Here is a 15,020-nt window from a genome sequence, read left to right on the forward strand (position 1 = left end):
GGCCGCGGCCCGGGCGGACGGCGACACCCGGCCCCACCGGCTGCGGGCCGGAGCGGGGCCGTCCCCCGGGGCCGGGCGGGCCCCCCTCCCTGCCGGCGGCCGGGGGAGGGCCGGGCGCCCGGATGTCGATCAAAATGAGCGAGCCCCAGCCCTGCGCCGGCCGCCCGGGCGGGGGGAGCCGCGGCGCGGCGGCACCGGGCTCCGGCGGGGAGGCGGCCGGCACATGGGCCCGCGGGCTTTGGCAGCGGGGTAGAGCCTGGACAGCTGCGGACGGAGCTCATGGATAGAGGACGTTTGGCAGGATAACCCCGCGATGGCTGCCCAGTCGAGGTACGGCACTAAATAACTTTGGTCGCGCCCGGTGCATCTCGCTTAGAGCTGGGTTTGTGATGCGCTGGCTCCTGCCCGGGCTCGGTTGGCTGTGGGGTTTTACCCCGAGCCCCCGGTAGGTTTTGTCCTTGCGTTTTGTTCACCGCCGTGCCCGTTCCCTCTTCCCAGCGTAAACTTTCTTCCAGCAGGAAAAACAAAGTCTTAATTGCTCCCCGTCAAATCTCTCCCAGTCCAACAAGTTAAAAGCGCCTTGAAACTGATTTCCTTTTTCTCCCCCGTGGGCTTGTCTGTTTAAAAGCTCTTTGATTCTGTTCTCCCCTCCAGCCTTGTGTGGCGTTTGTTTGTCTCCGTTGGCCCGTGCCAGCCCGGCGTGAGCGGGTCTGTGTCCCGGCTTCCAGCCCCGCTTCCAGAGGCGGGCAGGGGCTCTGCTCGGCCGGGCTGCAGCGCTGGGGCAGCAGGTTGTGTCTGCTGGGCAGCTGCGGGCATAGAAAATGGTTATAGCAGGGAAGAGTATGGAAATGAGTTACTTAGTTGCTGTCGGTGAGCAAAATTCAAGCGAAAACACCGATCTTGGGTAAATACTTTTCAGCTGTGGTTTTAAAGAAGCAGCGTTTTGCCTGCTCTCGGGGGAGTTGGGGAGCGTCCTGCCTGAAGTTAATTTCACACTCAGCATGGGGGAGGCAGCTTTTCTTAAGCAGTAGTACTTGATGGAGCAGTGCTATTTAAGGTACCTGTTAAGTGCCTTTTAGCGTTTACGATGCCTTCCTTAATGGGCATTTCAGAAATGCTTAAGAGAGAAATTCCCTTTTGCTCTTTAGTCCCACACCAAACAGCCACCCTGCTCCCCTTTCCTGCAGGCAGGAAAAAAAAAAAATTAAAACGGTGGTGTATCCTACACATAAGTTTGGCACTCACGGTGCATTTTCACAGTGGTGCTTTTCTGCAGGTTTGAAGCCAAGAGCTGGCTTTAAATTACAAACTGGAGAAGGACAGAGCCCTGCGGTTTGGGGAAGCAGGGGAAGATTGATTGCTTGGTTAACAGCTGAGCTCTTCTCCAGCTTCCATGGCCTACTCTCCCAATACTGGGAGCATTTTGCATAAAGAGTACTTAACAAAAAGGTAAAGACTGAGTTCCTAACATCTTTTTTTTTCCCTTTGTATCATCCCTTTGCATGATTTACTGGCCTGCATTATCAGCGCTGCTGTAATAGGACCGCATGCTGGGTGCAGCATAAATCCTAGGGATGCTGGCTGGCCCTGGAGCTTGGCTTGGCTCCAAGGCCAGGGACATGCCTGGTGTCTCGGAGGTCGCACAGCCATTCTGCTGGGTGGCAGGAGGCCACGTGGGAGCTGGGTCCCAGCAGTAGCCCCCAGCTGCAGCCAGCCGGCCAAGAAAGGGCCGAGTGGTGCTGGGGCCAGTGAGCCACATCCCTGGCCTGTAAGGTGAACGGCACACAGAATCAGGTGTTTCAGGCTGAGAGGCCCAGGCTGAAGGCAGGAAAATGGTCCAAGGGCTGGGACCGTGGCGCTGAATTCTGCAGGGCAGGTGGAAGGACTGTGCCCTACACCTGCTATTTGAGACAGACATGGGGACAAGACATGCACCTGCCATTCTGTACCCTCCTTCCTTCTCCATCCTGTGTGTTGGCTTTTGCTTTTGTCAGGATGCTGTGAGGTGCTCAAGCTGTAAAACTGTGTCAGAGCATTTCAGCACAGTGAGTACAGAGGTTACTCTGTATGCCTGAAGATCAGTGTTAAGATCTCTGATTATTACTTGTTTTAAGACATTTAAAGAAAATAGGAGTGCATATGAGCAGCGGAAATGAGTCTGTAGGAGAGGTTGCATTTGCCAGAAGGCCTGTCATGTTTCCCTTTCAGTGGCATAGATCTGCAGAGGTATTCATCCCATTAAAAAAAAAAAAAAAAAGTGCTTTGTGGGTGTGTAGAAGCTTTTATTCAGTAGTAAAGGATAAGTTTATATTCACAATAAATAATTAGAACTCTGCTGCATGGGACTGAGAAGCCACATGTCTCCAGAATTCGTTTTGCCAAAACATGTCAGAGGGTTTACTCTGCAAGGTAGCTGGCAAAAGAAATGACTGAGCTTTCTGTGTTTATTTGTGCTTTGCAAAAAAATACAGGCAATTTTTGCAAGCTCAGTAAATTACTGATGAGGTGGTGTGATACTGAGCTCAGTAGTGGTTTGTGTATCACTCTGTACGAGGCCTTCAGGCGCTCCTCCATCTGCTCACATTTTCTATTTCTCACATGCTGTTTGCTTTAGCTAGTGAAAGTGATGTGACATAGGGGAAGATGCTTGTTTGGAAACAAAAAAATTCAGCATCCTTTCTTCGCGTTCTGCGCTGTGATTCTCAGCAGCTCACCTGGCATTTGGGCTTCACAGTTTTGAAGGGTGGAAAGGTAGGGAAAACAAGGGGATGAAACCTACTTGTTGCTGCTCCTTAGCATTTTAAAAACTGTAGTGGTGATAACTGAGGAACTGATGTGCTAATGGATGCCACAGCATTCTTTAAAATCCTGATCTTAAGAAATGCTTGCCTGGCGAGTTGGGCATGGTTTGGTTTCAGCTCTTTGAGAATGATCAGCTTCTCCCACTAGCTGCTGCAAGTAGCTTACATCTGGATCTATTAGGTGGAGAAACCATCCTCCAGTTAGCTTTTTTTTGTGTATAATGTGCCGTTGTGGGGTTTTTTTAAGTTGCTCGCTGAGCCGTAGGTTTGCAGCTGTAGCTTTCTATGTGCTCGCTTCTGGAGTGCACAGATGATCTGATGCCTGTGGTGTCCCCAGGCAACAGGGCTTGTGTCAGGTTTTTATGGAATGTTCAGCAGCTTGCGAGCAGGAGCAGAACTGATCTGAATAAGGACAAATTTAGTGTCTTGTCGACTGTGGTGTGATGTTCATCATGTGCCATTCAGCTGCTCTGGGAATATGGCAGGGCTCTTGGGAGGAGTGTGGGACAGACTGACAGAGCTCATCTCATTTCTGCTTCTTCATTAAAGTATCTGCTGTGCTGCAGCAATTGCAAGCTGGGGGCCTTTAGATGAATATCTGCCTCTTTTTTTTTTAAGATGCAGGCTGCTTTTCTCAGGCTACTTGTGGTCATTTTAAATTGTCTGTAGAAGCTGTCAGTCACACTTGTTTACAGTAAGAGGATAAACAAAATACTTTGTTGTTTTGGATGCTAAGAGTTTTGCTAAGTGTTTGAAAAACACTTGTTTTTCAGTGTGGTCGTGGTTAGCATCATTTCTGTGTGCAGAATGAATGCATTTTCCAAATCTTTGTACATAGGTGAATACAGTACACAGTCAGAGCAACATGAAACCTGAGTGTTGTGCTGTCATCCCTGCTGGGCTCATACTGCTCTTTCTCCTGAGCCAGCCCTGCAGGGAAGGGTAATGATGGACAGCAGCCTGGGAAACCCTCTGTTTCCACCCCCTAAAGCCAAGTTGTACCAGCTATACCCAGAAGAGTCTTGAGAGAAGACTGTACTGCCTGTTCTGGTAGAAAAAAAAGGTGATCCTTTGCAGAAATAAAATGTGGCTTTATCTATATTTAAAACACAGTACATTTTGAGGGGAGTAGTGCTGAGGCTTTTCTCTGAGGAGAAGCTATGTTGAGTGATGCAGCTTTAGTTTATTCCTTGTAATTTCACAGCTTTCCAGGCCAGATGTAAAGATACTTTTCATAACTTGTTTGTTTCATGGGTCCTGTTGATACAGGGAAATGTTGGTGATTCTGGCATCCAGTCAAGGATGGAGATCAAGAAGGGCTGAAACAATATCTTGTTGGAGTTTACTAGTCTATTGAAAGCTAAAACATCCCATGAAACCCTGTTGGTTTTGCTTGCTACTAGCCCTGCCTAGAAATACAGACCTGTTTTCTCCAGAACCAGATGTCTGGATGATCTATGGCATGTTCTGTGGGCTGCTGGGGATTTTCAGTTTGCAGTTCCTTATTGCCTGGACTTTCTGAGTGTGGAGTTGCTCTGAGGCAGACCTGCAGCTGAAATGCTCCCACACAGAAGACAGAGATGCTCGCAGGGAAGTGGATTTTTCAGGTTGGTTTGGTTTTTTCAGCAGAGAGTATTCCAGTTTGCAATAGGCCATTGAAAACTTTGACGTATATTTGTCATGGCATACTTGAGCTGGTATACGAGGGAATGTTTCCTTAGGTCATGTTATTTTCCTGTGTCTGAGTCTGTGTTACAAAGAGAGGCCTCTTCTCACAGCTTTTTATGAGAAAATCATTTGCTAGTATAACTGCAAGATGCAGCATGAAGAGCAGGAAACAAGCTTTTAATGAGGTGCATAAATTCTCCTCAGCACTTTTCTTTTGAGAGGAACCATAGTGAATGATACATGAAGCTTTTAAATGCCTTTAAAATATAATAGAAAAGGTATCTCCTTAAAGTTATGTGGGATTGCTACAATGACATTGTTTTCCATGAGGTGGAGGGCAGTGGAGTGAGGAAGAGCTCTCCACAGAGTGCAGGGTGTCATCCTAGAGACTGGCTGTGGTGCTGAGTGGTTGGAAGTGCAGAGTTTGCTTACCTGGCATGACAAAAGACTTACTGTAGAGATGCATGAGCCTCAAAAAAATAGACAAAGTACTTTTTCTGTTCAGTCTTGAACGCAGCCTGGAGCTTTTTTTTTTCCCCTGTGGTATGTTATAGTGGAAAATGTACTGGCTATTTTATGTTTTGCAATTTTGGCTGCTGCAGTTCATCTGTGTCCATGATAAAAAAGAGAAGAGTGTGGGACTGGCTGGGGCAATTATCACTCCCGAGTGAGGTGTTCCCATAGTAGATTAAGATAGAGCTGCCTCTCCAGCAGAATGCTTTTGTGGGGAACAGACAGGAGCTGCTGCGTGTGCTAGGAGAAGATTTTCCACAATTGCCTATTCATAGACAATTCAGGGAAGTGAAGTTGAATTCTTTATCAGTACAGAGTCAAGCAGCTGTGGAAAGTGGTGAGAGGTAGAATTCCTGTAGCCCATCTTCCCTCTAGCTCTGGTGCCTGCTGTGTGCAGAGCCAGCCCCCAGCTCAGCTCTTTTGCTGCTGAGGTGCAGAAGTTGTTGATCACCTTATTGAACTGCATGGCTTTGTAAAAAGTGCATTTCTTTTGGTGCCTTATCCTTGTATAGGAAGGGGGAGGTGGCAAGCGGGGAGAAAGAGCAGGTGTGTGGGCACAAAACTGCATTTGAGAAGTGCTCTGTTCCTGTTAATGCTTCAGAATTGTCAAGCTGAGGTATCTAGGCACACTTGATTAGGCAGCCTTCGTCACAAATGCTTCAGGAAGATGTTTGTCTTCTGGATTAGTTTAGGCTTAGATATTGTTTGTAGAATTGTCATTTTCAGTTGTTCTGAGTGTTTATTGTACTAGCAAACTAAAGTTTTCCTTTACTGTTGTTTTTGCAATGTTGCATCAGGTTAAGAGAAATAATGTCCCTGCTGTAATTTTTAGAGAAGGTTCAACAAGCAAATTGTTAATGGTTAACCTCAGAGACAACAGCAAAACTAATTTTCAGAACTGCAAGAACTGTGGGTTTCATTTTTGTACATGCAAATAAGAAGCAACAAAGAATAACAAATAACAAAAACACCTCTATCACCAGTTCAACCAAAACCTGAGTAAGAAGTATTTTAAAAAGAAACAAAAGAGGAAATTCTTGAGCATATGCTAGTATTTTTATTCTATATATCTTTGCTTCTTGGGATAGTGTATAAGCTGTAAGCAGCAAGTGATGTGTTCAGCAGTGTGTGATCGGCTCCTTCATGGCACGGTGTTTAGCAGGTGGTGTGTGCATGTGAGGTGTGTGAGAAGCTCCAGTGCATGTGCCTCCTCCCTGAGCTGTGGGCACTGCATTTTGCAATGCAGGTGTCTGCTTGCATCTGAAATGGAAAGGAATTATTAAAATGTAAAGGGGTATTTACTTCTCTGGAGAACTGGAGATGTGCTAAGAAATTGCTTTTGGGTTTTTTGTTCTTCTGCAGTTTGTAAGGTTTTGCTTAAGAAGATATTACTGGCATAATTAATCTTTTCAAGCACAGCTCAGAAACTCTCCCTCGTAACTGGTATGCAGCTATTTCTCAATACTCCTCTCCCCCCCCTGCCCCTGTAGGCTATTTTGGAAAAATCATCCTAATCTGAAGGCAGAGAATATTCTGGCAGTTTAGAAGTGCTTTGGTGACATGCTTCTCTTTTCCCTGTCCCCACAGCCCTCGACAGAACGAGCTGTTCTAGGAAAAGTTGTTTTCTTGATGTCAGTAAACCCGTGGCTCTGCTGAGAACAGGCTGTCAGTCTAGAGACCTATTTCTTCTTAGCTTTACTAAAATAACACATGCTAACAGAAAAAGAGCCTGGCCTGTCCCTCTGTGCTGCAGAGCAGGGAGATTTGCTTGGATTTTTAGAAGACTCCCTTAGAATTGCCACTACCTGGAAGCTGCCATGTGTGTCTGTCTGTCACTGCAGGCCTTCTTTACTGTGAAAGTGCTGGCACAGCTGAAAGGGAGCAAATGCACTGCAGAGGTGAGATAACTGTGTTGGCCCAAGTGTGAGCTCTGTGATACTGGTGAAGAAGGCTGCTTTTTCTGGCATATGGCTTCTGGGAGGATGGCTATGGGATGGTGGGTGCAAGCTGTGTTAGCCAAAGAGCTCTTTTGGGCCAGCGTCTCCTTTCTTTGCTGAGATCTGCAGCTCCCTTGCAGCAGAGTGGCCAGGTTTATCCAGCAGTTAACTTTTAATTGGTCATTGGCTTGATTTTGGGTTTCTGATTTAATGCATGATATTCTGGAACTTTCATTCTGGAAGCAAGATGAACAAGTGCCTTAATATTTAAAGGGAATATGATCACTTTGCTGAGGTTTTGGAACACCGTAGGTGATCTTTATCTGTTTGCAAACCCCTATCCATTTTACATGGACTGGCTTCAGCAAGCTAAGAATAGGCTCTCTTTGCTTAGCTGGGTTTGTGGTCCTTCATAGAGGGAATGCCTAGTTCTGTGTAAAGCACTGCAGGGGTAAAAAAAACCTACTAGTCCTAGAGCATAGGAAAATTCTCTGTAACCACCCATATTGGGGAGAGAGAAAAATAGGTAAAATCATGTGCTGTTCTTTGAGAAGGTCTAATCTGCTTTTAGAAACACTGTAATAATGAGATCTATTATTCAGAGACCTGGGGTACTTCTGCCATTGCAGAAGTTGATTTGTATGATGAGGAATTGAGAACAATAGACCTAAATAACTTCCTAAATTGGCTGGGAAAATTCAGTAACTCAGTGTTTTACATATGAAAAAAGGCTTGGTCATTTAGTGAATTAAGTGGTACAAAGCTTTCCCTTGCTCTCTATTTACTTGTAATAAAAATGAAGAGTTTAGCCAAGGATGGGAGAAGAAAAAACATTAGCAGCTTCCGTGTAGAATTTCCCTCTGAAGATGCCTTTAACTATTTGCTGTTGTTACCTCCTCCTTCCAAACCAGTTCCAAACTCTTAGTGGGCTGGTGGGATGACTTCAGCCTTGGTTTTGGTTAAAAGTGAGCCAGCCCCCAAGTGGCGTTTCTTTACCTACCTGAGCATGTCACTGATGAGTATTGCTGTTGTTTGGTGGCATAGTGCACTGACAGTGCAGATCTGCACATGTAGGACCACAGTGGAGAAAAACAGATGGATGAAATTGCCAGTGTGCAGAAAATGATAACATTAAAACTTGGCTCCCAAGCTGGTTCTTCCATTACTTAAACATGTGAATCAGTCTGGTTCTTAATGATTTGGAGAGGGTGTTTTCTTTCCAACTCAGTTAAGTAAACTGGACGAACTGACCAACAGTAAATAGGTTTCTTGCATTACACATCCCTTTTTGCTGCATGTTTGGAGTGACAGAGAGAATTTATGTGCAGGGAACCTATTGCTGTTTCTTCCTCTTGCAGTATAGACAGCTGATGTAGTGTAGCACTGTGTTTCACAGCCAGAACCTCCTTTTTGTAATTCTTGAATAAATGAAAGCAGTTTGTAATTATTGCACAATCTCGTAATTGCAACCAAAACCTTCCTGGGATCTGGTTTGGCAAGTGTATTGGTGTGTGTTGATGTTTTGCAATGTGAACAACTTCTGAGAGAATTTATTGTGAAAACTGAGGAGCTGTGCATATTAAACAAACCCTACCAAAACACCCCAAATCAAAGATGGTAACCATACACACACAGGACTCCCCATCCTGTAATGCTTATAAAGCCAGACGCAGTCTGGGTTAATTTTTAAATCTAATGAACATATAGTTGACATTCTGTTCTTTAGGCTGAACATTGGCCAAATACAGTGGTTTCAGTTCTTAGCTAGAACTGACTCTGGTATCTGTGCTGTACTTAGTTGTAAAGAGACACGTATGGAGCTCACGGTGTCTCAGCCAAGGGTCCTGTTTTCAGTACTTTTGCATCTTTCTGATTTGGCCATCATTTGTGCTAGTCGAAACAGTAGAAAGTAGGAGAAAATGTCCTATTTTCAGCTATAGCAGGAGAAAACATCGAAATCCTGTTTGAAAATTTGCCCCCTGTCCCCAGGAAAAAGTCTGATAGAAATGCCATATAAAAGAAGGTATTATGAAGAAAGCTCTCCTCTGTGTCCCAACCCCATCTTCTGGGCAATTTCTTCTTCACTTCCCTGTTCCTTTGTTTATCGATTAAGTATCAAGTTAATGGTTTCCTTTTGTAAAAATTGCTTCCTTGAAAATGGGCCATCTCCTCCCTCGCAGCCTAATGACGGAAAAGTACAGATGATATTGATATAAGCTGTGTTTACTTTAATGTAACAGCTTGAAAGGCTGTTTGTGTACAGTAATCTGCCAAGTGAATAATGGTTTGGTTTTACTTGTTCAATATTTCTTTCTTTTCCCTAGAGAGGGGGAGGTCTGAACAACCAGTAGCAGTTGCTGAGGTTAATAAGATGCATTTAAAAGGTCTTTAATTAAGCCATGCAGTTTTCTTAGAAGGCCCTTGAACTATTCTTTCACCCCTTCCTCTTCTGTTTCACGTGGGTGAGTGCAAATAAGATGGGAGTGCAACGGAGGTGCAGGCACGGACTAGATACAGATCTAGGATCCTGCTTACAAACAGCAGAGTCTCAATGGAAAGTAGGAAACCAGAGGAGAATTGAAATGGTTTGTGTGAGTTCAGCTGGCCAAGGGTGTGCTGAAAGCTGAGGCAGTGGTGAGAATTGATGTGCCAGGGCTCAGCAGGGTGAACACACAAGGTGTTGTTACAGCTGCTGCTCCAAATTTTATTGGTTCCTCTGGGTTTTTCTGTGCTGTCCTCATTTGGGGCCAAATTGTAGCCTTCAGCTTGTACACTGGGTTCCAGCTGGTCTACTCCTTCCATATCATTTGAGAGACTTAAACTGTGTATTATAAGGCAATGTTGTACTTTAGTGAAAAGAGGAATTTATGCTAGTATCTGATTTTCTAGTTTCTTTTGGCTTTTAAGTTTTCAAGTCCACTTGAAAAGGATGTTCCTGATAAAGAGCTCTGCTTGAGCTTGCGCTCAAAAAGAATTCTCGACCTGGAGCTTTTACACAGAGAATGGGTTTTGCATGTGTATAAGCAAGTGCTCAAAATGGATTCCTGATTCACAGCTTGAAACTGAGGAGTGACAGAAAAAGAGATGTAGAAAAGGGAGGGATGTTAACCATACAATGTCCTGTGTTCTTTCTCTGTTGTATGCATTATTATAAGCACCACATTTCTAAGCAGGGCTGTTAAGTGAAAAAAATGGGGAGTTAAGGCACAATTTGCTAGTTGGGAAGGATTCTAAGAGCTGTTCTGAGGATTAATGGAAGTTTCAAGAAGAATAGAAAAATGTGTAAATAGTGAGACTCTTTCCTTACTCCCTTTTTTCAAGTGGCTTCCAGAAATATTTATGGCAAGTTTTACTTTGCAGAATTTTTTTCTTTTTTTCAGCCCATGTTTAGTCACTGTGGTAATCAAGAAATTGGGCAAGATGGAAAAGTTACTGAATGTGTTAAAAAGTGTGTGTGGAGAATGTTATCCCATGGTTCCAAATTACTATGATCAACTGGCATTTTCTTGAAAATACCTAGCTTTCTACAGATGGCTTGGTTGGATGTTACCTGGGTTATGTGAGGTGCCAGCTGCTGTTGGGGGTGTTATTCATTCTGTTTGTGGATGTTTCATTCAGTGAATTTCGGGGCCAGCAAGAGAGTACAGAGAGATGAAGCAATCCTGAGTCAGCGCATCCCTGTGACGATGCAGGAAGCTGTCTGCTTGGACACGGGTTGTTCAAGGGGCTTTCTGTGCTTGGCACTGAGTGTAGCTCTGGGCAGGCAGTCAGGGCGTGAGGAAAAGTCCAGCAGCCTGCATGTGAGAATGTAAAACCTTCTCCAGGGGTTTGGTGCAGTGGTTCCTGTAGGGCATCTGCCCTGTTCCTCGGTGAGCAGAGCACAGACCTCCTGCCTCATCCTGAGGGCAGGGAGTGACTGTTGTTGGGAACATGCGTGGGAGGGCAGGGATGAGGAACCCCGGGGAGAGGCAGTGCTGCTGATTCATTCTCCTCCCAAGTCTGTTGCCGCCATGGTGTTGAGGACAGGAACTCATTGGCTGTTGCCATGAAAATACTCGTAAGCCAGAGGCTTGGAAGAGCGTTATCAGAAAAGGTATTCCCTGGAAGGTGCCCTGAGTCACCTGAGTGGACAGAATGCTGGATGTGCCTGGTGAAACTCCTTATGTGTATTTCTGAGACGCTTTAGTGTGATTTTCCAGCCTTGGTCACAAGCTTGGTGTGAAATCGCCACAGTCATTGCCTGGGCAGATGCGACTTCCTTTGGCTGTCAGGTTTTGCTCCTTGAAGAGGTGGTCAGTTTTTATGGAAGCAGAACTGCCTTGACAATTTTTGCTCTGCTTTTAGAGGCACAAGAAATGATGCTGTGTTTACAGAGGAATGCACCACTCCCAGGTGTCCTGCCAGGTACTCTTCCCCAGTTCCACCCAATCTCTTGGCAGGAGTCACTCCTCTAATTGCTTACACCACACTGGCCCATCTGCAGTTGTGCTGCCTGTCCTGTTCCTGGTTTTGGGATCCTGCCTAAGAGGAGGGTCTCTGTGGACCCATGAGCACCTCTGCCTATCCTGGGCTGCTTCACAGGGCTCTGACTGACAGGCATCAGCTCATGAGGCTCTTGCTGTTGCATGAAGTTGTTTGCTCAATTGTTTAACAAAGTGCTTTTAATGGAAACATAAAACCGGATAGAAATACAAAGCCTAATGGAATAATCTCTTAATTGCAGTGCTGTAAATGACTATTCAGCACATGATTACTGTACTTCCAGGGGGAACAGCGAGGAGGAAAGAATATTGAATGAAAGACACTAAACACTTCAGCTGCTAAGAATGATGATTTATTGCCAATCTGAGCATTGGGCTAAGCAGAGCAAATAAACTGACAATAGTAAGTGCTTTTGGAGGTAGAAATTGCCTCATTCAGGGGATTCACTGTGTGCAACATGTAAATTCTACCAGGATAAGAGCACAAAGAGTGATTAATTAATAGTGGTGAGATACTCATGCATGCAGTGTCCTTAGGCAACCCTGAAAAAGTATTAATCAGCACATTGCCCAATTATTGGCAGATAACTCCTGGTATGTAGTAGTTTGCTACTTCAGCTAGAAAATACATTGTCCCTCTGCCTCCCTGTAAAAATCATGGGGTTGCTGTGTTACGTGATTCACAAAAAGTACCTCATGTTTTCAGGCAGCCAAGATGTGCTCAGAGGCACGTTGACATTATCATGTCAATGATAATGCCTTTCAAGATACATTAGTCCTTAGAGAAACTGTGTCCATCCTTCGAATATCTCACCTGGGTTAGGCAGCAGCAGGTGGAACAACTGTTAGCTGGGTATTGAGCTGGCTGTTGATTTGGTGTACAGCTGTGTGCTTTCCAGAATAGGGCATGGTTAGCAGGGAACACGATCTCCAGGAGCACTCAGGTACTGCTCAGGGAGGCCAGGTAAGTGCTTTGGAATTGGCCTTGCTGGCTCCCAGCAGCACTCCCCTTTCCCAAGATGTAGTTCCTGGATTCCCGGTGCTGCCTTAGGCAAGGATGCCTGACTTCACCTGCCTGCAGAAGCCCCTGTGCCGCTCAAGCCTTTCCTGGCACGTCTGGGACGTGCCCGGTGCCTGCTGGGCTCTGCCAGGCACACACAGATGCACACCCAGCGCCAGGCTTGCAGCAGGCAGCTCCGAGATTTCCAGTGTTTGCAGTGGCCTCGGCAGTGCCAAAGCCGTGCTGCTGTCCCGTGGGAACGGGAGCTGGCTGTTGGTTTGGTGCGAGCCAGAGGGTGAAGTTCCCACTGCCTGCACGCAAGTGTGGCTAATGATGGTGGAGCTGAGAACTTGCTGGTTTCTCAGCCTGCTTCCAGTACCAAGGGAAAATAGGTGCTTTTTAAACAGAGGTGCAGGTGATGTGGTGAAAACGTGGCTTGTGTTTGTTTTGGTTTGTATTTTTGGTTTTGAACTGGAAAAACAGACGTATGTTGAATAATTGTGTACAGAATTGAAATGGGAAATTATTTGTAGCCAGTTTATTATTGTTCTTTAAAGGGATAGCTTTTTGCAGTTGCTAAAAGCAACAGCTTATGTAAACGTTCTTAAAAAGCAGGAAAAATGAAAGATAAGATACTTCAGAGTGTATTTTGGAGGAGTATATGCTTTGCAGTGTGCATTAGGCATGCATCAGTACCTGCCTAATGCACCCTGTCATGGATTATTGCTCTTGCTTAGATTGAACACTTGCCAAGTTCTTTCAGAATGACAATGAGCTGCTTTGTTCAGGCTGATGATTCGATTGCAGTTTGAAACTCCAGCACAGAGAGGTAGTCGGCTACAGAGCATGTGCACCTCTTAATAGAATGGGAAAACAGAAACCATAGGAAAGTTAGCAGGCCCTTCTGTGTATAGATGAAAAAAACTAGAAAATACTTCTGGAATAATTAGAATCTGGCAGAGAATGCAGGAAAGGTTTTTAAATAGGCTTTTCAGCATATAAACAGATCTTTTCAACAAACATTGCTAATCTTGCTATGCTTCTACGTAGTCCTTGCTATGCAGATAAGACTTGTCCAACCTGTTTCTTAGTAAATGCTATTATGTAAGTGAAAAACTCAAAAGGATAGGAAACCTTTCTTTCATGCATGATGTGTTTGCTGCTAATTCCTATGAAAGTATGAAAGAATTAATCTCTTTCATGTTTTTTAACTTTTCTTAATCTCAATTTTTAGTTACAGTACTGTCCTGTTCTTAGCATGTTAGATTTGATTTACTCAGTTTGGGATGGATTTACAGTAAGAATGTTTCACAAGAAATGTTATGAAGTTGCTCTTGTGTTCAATAGGTTGCAGGGAATTAAAGATTCAGGTGGCAGAGTTGCGCATATCCATATTTCTGAGACAGTTTCAAATGCTCATATTTGCAGGTTTTGCTTTTGATATGCTTCACAGCAAATTAAACCACTGATAGTATTTGATGTGGGGTTAATTCTTTGAACAGCTTCAGGTTTGCAGTCGGGAAAGGAGCAATTCTCAGGCTGATGTTACATTTTACACGCTGGGCTTTGAGCTGCATTGAGCTGTCAGCTCCAGGAGCCTGTGTTGGCTCAGCTGGGATGGTCACAGAGGGAGGAAAGGAGGACCCTTTGGACTGTGCAGGAATCTGAGGTGAAAGACTCTAGGGCTCTGCAGAAGTCTCACTGCCAGCCCTCCCAAGCTGACAGCATTTACAACAAGCTGGATGAAGTCAAGTCTTTAAGAAACGGGTGTTTGGGGCTGGCTGAAGGGAACCGAGCTAAGCTGAGCTGTGTGTGAAGTGAGAATGTGGCAGTACGTGTACGTTGTGGCACCTGTGGACCACATGGCAGAGTGACTGATGGAATAGGAGCTGCTTGTCAGAGCAGGGACAAGGTCAGCTGATAGCAGGCTCCTGGGGAAAAACCAGTGATATATTCACTTGGCCAGATGTGCAGGTGTGGTAGCTGTGTGAGAAGAAGTGTTGTGTGCGAAGGGGTTTCAAATGCACACCCGTCAAGCAGCTGCTCACTAAACATTTCGGGTTTTCTTCTATGAACTGTGTATCTTGTTGAAATTCTTTTTTTACTGTGGTGGAAAACAGTAATGTTTGGGTTTTTTTAGTGGCATTTAGGAAATTCTATAAAATCAATTAACAAAATTATTCAAGTGTCCACGTGAATAATTTTAATGTAGTCCTAAAATAGAAAATTTACTGCATTTAACTTTCTGCAGATGCAGTAAGCATTTCAGTAGCCTCACAAAGAACTAAGGTAGTAGAATAGATTGTAAGATTTGAATCTTTGATTTAACTTGAAAAATTATTTCACATAGAAAATTAAACATTAGTTTTCTGAAATTTAACAGCTGATATCACCTGGATTGTTATTTTTCTTTTTTTACATTGCTGTAACTTGCTTTTTATCTTAAGACCTTGTAGCTGAGAGTTCTTTCAAAGCTTTATCATTTTTATGAGGACACTGGAGAAACTGTAAGTGGGTTGGAGAGGGACCATCGGGCTTTGTTTGACTTTTGTGCTACATGAGGAATAAAATATTTGGATATCGGGTGGGAAGAAACAGTATGTCTAAGCAAGCATGACTT

General features: G+C 44.6%; 1 protein-coding gene across 2 annotated transcripts in view; it reads left to right on the plus strand.

Annotated features, from left to right (window-relative positions):
- The first annotated feature begins 29 nt into the window (after positions 1–29).
- Positions 30–15,020, plus strand: part of AFF1 (AF4/FMR2 family member 1) — a 67,225-nt gene continuing 52,234 nt past the window's right edge. For both annotated transcript variants that reach the window (XM_041411908.1, XM_041411909.1), the window contains exon 1: positions 30–330. In XM_041411908.1, coding sequence (XP_041267842.1) covers positions 314–330 — 17 coding nt within the window. In that variant the 5' untranslated portion in view covers positions 30–313. The remainder of the gene's footprint in view (positions 331–15,020) is intronic.

The sequence above is a fragment of the Onychostruthus taczanowskii genome, unplaced genomic scaffold (genome assembly GCF_017590055.1).
Source record: "Onychostruthus taczanowskii isolate IOZ18803 unplaced genomic scaffold, ASM1759005v1 scaffold38, whole genome shotgun sequence".
Classification (NCBI taxonomy): domain Eukaryota; kingdom Metazoa; phylum Chordata; class Aves; order Passeriformes; family Passeridae; genus Onychostruthus; species Onychostruthus taczanowskii.